Source organism: Ctenocephalides felis, unplaced genomic scaffold (assembly GCF_003426905.1).
Source record: "Ctenocephalides felis isolate EL2017-DRISC unplaced genomic scaffold, ASM342690v1 CF-g0.4_SCAFFOLD_01170, whole genome shotgun sequence".
Lineage (NCBI taxonomy): Eukaryota > Metazoa > Arthropoda > Insecta > Siphonaptera > Pulicidae > Ctenocephalides > Ctenocephalides felis.
In genome coordinates this window covers 59,718,212-59,725,575 of record NW_020537324.1, presented here as the reverse complement: position 1 = coordinate 59,725,575, position 7,364 = coordinate 59,718,212, and the positions used below count along the sequence as shown (strand labels likewise).

Sequence of the window (7,364 nt, the reverse complement as noted above, 5' to 3'; positions counted from 1 at the left end):
TTAATTTTAATTTGATATTTTATAAATTTTCCTATACATATGTCAACTTGACATTTCTACAATATTATTATTGATTATTACAAACTATGTTAAAATGATTTTTTTCAGAGATTTACGTGATTTTATTAATTTAAACTGCATTCACACGAAACCACTGATTAAAACAACATATTAAAATTTATTTTGTTAGTTTATATCACAAACTGAAATGTGAAAACATGTATCATTGCTTGGAAACAGCTGTATTGCAGTGATTGGAATCCATCTTTATTCTCTTATATCAGAATTTGTAGGTTAGTTCCGAACCGATTCAAATGTCAAATTTTATAAATATAAATTAAAATCAATTAAGACTAGTTTTTTATCTATTTTTTCTATGCGAAATGTTATATCATTAGGACATATATTTCCATTATGTTTATCACGAAGATTTTGCCTTGCCCTAATGTCCGAATTTTGCAGTCAACCAAAACTAAAACCTTAATAAATGGATTACTCTTGAACACCTACATAGCCAAAAATTATTATTGCAGTCATAAAAATGAACAAAAAGGCACTTTGGCAAGTTCTACGCAACAGACGCAAGTAAATACAGAAGTAAAGCCTTTAGGGGAAAGATTGAAAGAAAATACTAAAACAGCTTCTTATATGGGAGTCATTATTCTCGGTGCAGGTGTTACTGGACTTATGTTTTATGCTATTTTTAGGGAACTATTCTCTAGCAAAAGTCCTAATGGAGTCTATTCAGCTGCTTTGGATAAATGTATGAAGGTAGATTGAAATTAATGCCAGTTCTACTTAACCTTGTGCTGGCTTTTAGAATCTAATTAATTAATTGATCTATTAATATTGTATACTTCAATTCATAATGCTTTATATAATTTTAATTACTGTTTCAGGATTACCGAATTGAAGATTCCCTAGGAGCTCCTATTAAAGCTTATGGGGAAGAAACGAGAAGAGGCCGACGTGGCCATGTAGCTCATACTTCTTATATTAAAGATGGCATTCCGCATATGCAAATGATGTTTCACTTACAAGGAATAAGAAATAGAGCACAGGTTCGACTCGAAGTCAAAGAAGTAAGAACCATGCATATAATATAATAGTCACAAAATCATTTATGGTTGCATTAATATGAAATTTTGTTTCAGAATGAGAGCGGTAACTGGGAATATCGTTATTTGTTTGCACAACTGGAAGATTATCCTAGAACAACAATAATTTTAGAAGATAACAGACTTCCTAAATCAATTACAGATAGTTCATTAGGTTTATCCTAGTTTTATGAACGATGTTACATTGTATTGTAAATAAATGAAGTTAAACTATGATATTGTATTGCTAATAAACTAATGTCTATGCATCATTGTATGAGGTAGAAACTTGTTTATTTTTATCTTCCAGAAGAAGAATATTTTAGAACTTAGAATGATAGCCACCCTGCCACCCTACCACCCTAGAACTAGTTAAATTATTATTTTCAAATCATTGAGATTTTGATAACTGTTTACATATCTGTTGCCTAGTAACCGCTTGTTTACCAACAAACATTTAATCTTTCAAATTTTACCAATTCAGTGTAAATATGGGTCTCATAACAGTATTCTCACATTGTGAAGAAACTATTTATAAAAATAAACTTATATCAAAGGCTAGCATATCTGTCTTCCTGATTACGTGTGTGGCATTAATCATCCCGTTTATAATAGCATACAAAACTGAAGGTTTGTTTGTTAAATTACATAACATAAAACTTATTGAACATACTTACATGGCTTTTGCAGATATATGGAAAACGCATAGAATAATTTTTGAACAACCACAAGTTACATATACCAATCAGTATCTTCTAGTAGCTGAGACCCTTGAGAACAATCCTTTGATATGTTCTTCGCTGCCTCTGAATAACTCTGAAATGAATTCTTTAGAATGTAAATCATTCTCAGTAAGTAATAATTAATAATAAATATAATTCATAATTGTATTATTTGTACAAAGTTATATAACACCAACAGAGTAAGTAATTTATTGGAAATACTTTATTTGACATATCTAATATATAACATATATATATATATATATATATATATATATATATATATATATATATATATATATACAGTGGCGTCGGAACAAAATTTTTGATGGGTGGGCTCGTTTTTTTTTTTTTTAGATAGGCAGCCAGTGGTCTCGTTTTTTTTTTAGAGTTATTAGCCCCATATAATTTTTTGAAATTGATGGGTGGGCTGAGCCCCCCCATCAAAATTCATGGGTGGGCTCAAGCCCACACAGCCCACACGGTTCCGACGCCACTGTATATATATATATATATATATATATATATGTGTGTGTGTGTGTGTGTGTGCTTTAATTATTATCACAAATCCATTTTTTTTCAGTATACAGAGGAAGATACAAATTCTGATGGAATTATAGATAAATACGATTTTAAGTTCAAAATGAATTTAAACTCTCTGAATAACATCAATGCTGTGAGCTTAATATTATTATTTGATGTGCAAACATATGTAAGTTAATTTATATAATAACCAATAAAAAAAATTACTTAAACATTATTATTTCAACTAAAATATTTTAGGCAACTTGTGTACTCAAACAACAGGGTGTAATATTTCTTAACCAAATAATTCCCCCATATCCATTTGAAGGAGGTTCTTTCTATTGTGAATCTAATATGATCATACAACAAAATGAACCATATGATTGTTTGAAGGGTAAAATTGAACATAAGAATAACAATATTGAAAATTTAGCCTTTATTGAAAATATAGTACAAGATCATAAAATGCATCAATTGTTGGAGACATTAAACAGAAACGAAAGTAAGTTCAACTGAGTACAATTATATTCTCAAACTGGAATAATCTATATTTATGCTTCTACATTTGTTTCAGTCAATTTGAAATTGATAGACACTTCTAATACATGGATAAATGAAATAAGAGATGAATTTGAACTAAATTTTTCATTGCATGTGCCAATTAGTCAAATTAATTTCATGAATAGTTTTTGGAATACCTTGAAATGGGCTTTAGTTCAATATTTATGTACAGCGATAACAATATTTTGGATAACTGAGAAGATAAAAAAGTACTTATTTGTGAACCAGTATCTAATGGCTTGGCGCATTCGCCCTCTTAAGAAAATATAAATTTAGTTATTATATTTTTGTACCTACCTAATTATAGAGCATAATAAACAAATTACAATTATGATTGGTTTGTAATTGATCTGTAGTACATACCAGTATTTTATACTTAATATTCAGTATTTAATAAAAAAATCTATATAAACTCAGTGTGTCATCGCTTTTTTGATTTATTGTCCTTTTTCCCTTTTTTTTGGTTTGGTTTATCACTTTTTTTGTTTTCAAACTGTAATATAATATAATATAGTATTAATTGTTTCTGATAACAAAATAGTTATATCACAAATAATTTATCATATAAGAATAATTATCAATAATAAGGACTGAAAAATAAAATTATAATTTTATTTTTCAGTCCTTTTATCTTTTCTTAATATGATACCATAAATTAAATGATATAAATTAGGAAATAAACCCAATTCAAACCTACCTCCCGATTATTATAAACAACTATGTCACACGTAACATCTTTGAATATATCTTCTAGTATGAGAGAGACATCCCTCCATTCCAGCCTATCTAATCCACAACCAATTCGTGGCATAGCTAATTTTTTTATATCATTTTCCACCATATGTTCCTTCATTCCAGTAATGGATTTATGTAAACTGCTGTATGTAGGTTTTGCTAAAATAAAAATGTTTGAAATAGCAAAAAATACACTGCCTGATATATATATATATATTTGCTAATTGCATGCACAATATATATTTAATTCTCTATTTTTGGTCTTTTGGCATGCATACCTCAAATTTCAAATGTATTTAAATTATTTTTTGTGCTCAGAGATTTTATTATTATATTTTAATTGCATGTGGGCATATAACATGGACAATATAAAATTAGGCTCAAGATTACTGTTATCCCATTATCAATATTATTGTTCTCATGTTATTCGAAGACTTATATATTATATTCGAGGAACAACTTAAAATATTATATGCTAAACTTTACTATGAGAATCTGTTGAAAATGTTCATTAAAATGTTACATAAACTCTATAAGCTGAAAGTTAATATAAATATATTATATAGATCTATATATATTAACTTTCAGCAATATAATCGATTATATTGAGAAAAAAATATACTATGAGTATGAACTACGTGTCTGTATGAATAAATATATTATGTACTTCAAGCTATGAATTCAGAGAATGTATACATATGTATACTACCAAAATATAAATATCAAAAAATCAATCAAATGTACATTGCCCACTAAACTAGAAATGATTATATGATGATAAAGCAGAAAAAACTTCGTTACCTGTGCTTTCTTTTTTGGTGACTAAATAATAAATAAATCTTTTATCGCCTACTTCAAGAGTTGCCACACCTCCAGCTTTTCTTCGTTGGCCTTTCAAGCTCTCCACTTCCTTAAATTTGCTTCTACATAAAAGAATAGAATAAATAAATAAATAAATATATATATATATATATATATATAATATTTATATACTTAAAAGCTTTGGCAATTCCCTTTCCCATTGATAAGTCTTCTGCAACGCAATGTGCTAGTGAGTATTCATCAGGACAAGCAAATAAATCACCAAACACTTCTTTGATTTTTCTGTCTTCCGATGAAATACTTGTACGTCTTAATTGATCTAAATATTTGTCAAAATCTAAAAAGATAAATTTCATGATTAAATTGTAAACATAGATAAAAGCTCATCTGCATAATTTGGTAATACTGTGAATTATGCATACATACCCAATTCTTTATTTGACATTGTAAAGTATAATTATTATTATAATAAATATATTTATATGTATTTTTAAAATCCTTTTATAAAAAATAATACATTCAAATAATTAATACATTTTATATATCCAAAATAACCAAATATTAACAGAATGACAGCAAGCTTCAATTGATACAAATAGGGTATTCCCCGAAATTTTCTTCACAAAAGTCATCATTTAAATTACGCCTAGTTGGTTACAAAACGCACGATTCTTGTTATTGCGAGTCACAATACTACTTTTTATTCAATTTAAAAAGTAATGTAATAAATAAGTCTTAAAGTGTTTTTAGACTTCTAAACAATGATTTAGATTCATTAAGTGTAGTTCACAATTTGTAAAATCATGATATATGAATGCATGAAAAATAAGTAATGAATATTTTGTTAAACTTCTTGTATCACCGCTGGCTGTTAAGAGATTGTCCAGGGAGAGTGTCGATCCAACCAGCGTGTTTCCTAAAGTTTGTTTGGGTATCTTCGTGTCTCTAAGTCTCTAAGTTACCTTTCGTATACGATAGAGTCCTCATCAATGCCTAGTGTTGTCTATACTAATAGTATATGGTACCTTGGGGTTTTCAAATGGCAAAACGTAAGAAACAAAATTCGAAAACGTTGATTTTTCACTTTCGCTAGATTTACCTCAATTTTTTAGATGTTTATTAATTTCTTCAAAATTTTATGAATAAAATTGATATTGATTACTAGAGAAATCGTAACTATGGAAATAAATGTTAGAAAAAATCTTTGATCTTCTTGTTCAGAAAATTATATTTATAACTTGCACATTCATTAACAAAGTTATATGTCCACTGTTCAAGTCTAACATGATATTGATCAAAAAATTATGTTAAATACACAACATTTAGACAATAGATTTAACTAATTATATTACCAATTCCATCTAAAATAAATAAATTTGCTTTCATCATACAATTGTTTTAAACACTGTTTTTCCATAAATAACCTAAATATAAATAACTATAAAATTACATTATATCGATTCACTTGTGCACATCATCAAATAAATACAATCTTATAAATTACACTAATAATAAATACAGGTCCGTAGGTAAATACGATTATGCACAAGAATTTCATTTAGTTTAATATTGCACTACAAATCTCCTAATATTGTTTCCTCTGATTTTACTTCAGTCATTGCATTCATTGCTTTTGTCAGTACTGTTGCATCTTTGAGGGACAGTACTTGCAAAACCTGAAAAATTACACATGCACACATAAACATTCGTTTGCAAATAAATTTCAATATTAAATTTTTTTATATATGTACTTTTATAACTATTTTCGTACCATTATCGCACGTTTGATTAATTATAAAAAAATTCATAACCACTTATGACGCTGAATTTTAAGGCAAAACGTACGGAATAATAAATATGTTGTAAAATCTTTACAATCTATTAATCTACTTGATGCTATGTCCCTCCAAGAATTTATATATACGTTGTCCTTTACCCATGTCTACAATTCAAAAGCGCCAAATTTTTTATCCTATCCTATACTTTTTAATATCCTGCCTTCATTCATTTCATCCATCATATGCAGTACAAGAAATTCAGAAAAAAATAATATAGTATCTGCAGTAAAAGGAGAATATTACACTTGATTTTACCACACAACATAATTGCTTTAATAGTTTAGTCTATAATTTTCGTCATCTCATACGATATATTAGTTGCTTTTTGGCAATTATAATTTCTAAAGTACATTTTTCTTACTAATAATTTAAAAATATTATTGTTTATGTTCAAATCTTAGGCGAATTAATTTGTAAAATCTAGTTCATATGAACACTCTTCAATCTAAAATCGACTTGCTAAGTAAATATTCCATATCCAATGCCAAACACATAAATTTTTGACACATGAAACAAAATTCTAAATCGTTTTTTTTTTTTTTTATAAGAAGAAATATTTTTTTATGTTGTTAAATAATTTAGTAAAGTAAAGCAAAATTTTGCCATTTATTTCTACAATATTACTATAGCTTTATCGTTCATTGAATCTTAAACATTTCCTTTGACAAACTCTAAAAATAATTATCAAAATCTGAATAACCGTTTAGGAGACGTATCAAATCTATATATATATATATATATATATATATATATATATATATATATATATCTATATATAATCTATATATTATATATATATATATATAATGTTACCTGAGGTTCAGTTCCTGGTGGACCTTGTATCATCATCTGATGCATTCCAGGGCCGACAGTTAATGTCTCCATTGCTTCACCATTTTGGTCCACCTGCATCAAACAGTTTACTTAGTTAATTACAAAAATAAGTAACAGTCATTTTATACATCATAATTCATGTTCATGTTTTTTTTAAATACGTAAGAAATTATAAAAATTATTTAAAAATAAATAAAAAAAATGTATACATACCTACCAAAAAGCTTGAA

The 7,364-nt window shown here is 27.1% G+C and overlaps 3 protein-coding genes across 4 annotated transcripts; 2 read left to right on the top strand and 1 right to left on the bottom strand.

Annotated features, from left to right (window-relative positions):
• Nucleotides 1-131: 131 nt before the first annotated feature.
• LOC113366728 (mitochondrial import inner membrane translocase subunit Tim21) lies at nucleotides 132-1,421 on the top strand. 2 transcript variants are annotated; one of them, XM_026608383.1, is made up of 4 exons: nucleotides 132-293; nucleotides 399-771; nucleotides 900-1,082; nucleotides 1,155-1,421. In XM_026608383.1, the coding sequence occupies exons 2-4, from the start codon at nucleotides 415-417 to the stop codon at nucleotides 1,281-1,283; spliced, it is 669 nt and encodes a 222-aa protein (XP_026464168.1). In that variant the 5' UTR covers nucleotides 132-293; nucleotides 399-414; the 3' UTR covers nucleotides 1,284-1,421. The 2 variants fall into 2 exon arrangements, with proteins under 2 accessions (XP_026464168.1, XP_026464169.1); XM_026608384.1 differs by having other exon boundaries at nucleotides 134-293; nucleotides 463-771; nucleotides 1,155-1,420.
• Nucleotides 1,422-1,588: 167 nt separating this feature from the next.
• On the top strand, nucleotides 1,589-3,175 carry LOC113367461 (transmembrane protein 231-like). Its single transcript, XM_026609069.1, has 4 exons — nucleotides 1,589-1,948; nucleotides 2,403-2,531; nucleotides 2,603-2,846; nucleotides 2,919-3,175. Exons 1-4 carry the CDS (start codon nucleotides 1,589-1,591, stop codon nucleotides 3,173-3,175), a joined length of 990 nt encoding a protein of 329 aa, XP_026464854.1.
• Nucleotides 3,176-3,326: 151 nt separating this feature from the next.
• On the bottom strand, nucleotides 3,327-4,907 carry LOC113367460 (O-acetyl-ADP-ribose deacetylase 1-like). The gene is made up of 5 exons (XM_026609068.1): nucleotides 4,889-4,907; nucleotides 4,634-4,799; nucleotides 4,442-4,563; nucleotides 3,603-3,799; nucleotides 3,327-3,398 (listed from the first exon to the last, which is right to left on the bottom strand). The coding sequence occupies exons 1-5, from the start codon at nucleotides 4,905-4,907 to the stop codon at nucleotides 3,327-3,329; spliced, it is 576 nt and encodes a 191-aa protein (XP_026464853.1).
• Between the last annotated feature and the right edge of the window lie 2,457 nt (nucleotides 4,908-7,364).

Excerpts from the sequence above, each read along its gene's own strand:
- LOC113366728 (XM_026608383.1), top strand. The coding sequence starts at position 415 with ATGTTTATCACGAAGATTTTGCCTTGCCCTAATGTCCGAATTTTGCAG. Across the intron at positions 772-899 it reads CTTTGGATAAATGTATGAAG|GATTACCGAATTGAAGATTC; the intron begins GTAGATTGAAAT and ends TTACTGTTTCAG. Across the intron at positions 1,083-1,154 it reads TTCGACTCGAAGTCAAAGAA|AATGAGAGCGGTAACTGGGA; the intron begins GTAAGAACCATG and ends ATTTTGTTTCAG.
- LOC113367461 (XM_026609069.1), top strand. The coding sequence starts at position 1,589 with ATGGGTCTCATAACAGTATTCTCACATTGTGAAGAAACTATTTATAAA. Across the intron at positions 2,532-2,602 it reads TATTTGATGTGCAAACATAT|GCAACTTGTGTACTCAAACA; the intron begins GTAAGTTAATTT and ends AAAATATTTTAG. Across the intron at positions 2,847-2,918 it reads GACATTAAACAGAAACGAAA|TCAATTTGAAATTGATAGAC; the intron begins GTAAGTTCAACT and ends CATTTGTTTCAG.
- LOC113367460 (XM_026609068.1), bottom strand. Across the intron at positions 4,564-4,633 it reads GGAATTGCCAAAGCTTTTAA|AAGCAAATTTAAGGAAGTGG; the intron begins GTATATAAATAT and ends TCTTTTATGTAG. Across the intron at positions 3,800-4,441 it reads CACCAAAAAAGAAAGCACAG|CAAAACCTACATACAGCAGT; the intron begins GTAACGAAGTTT and ends TTTTTATTTTAG.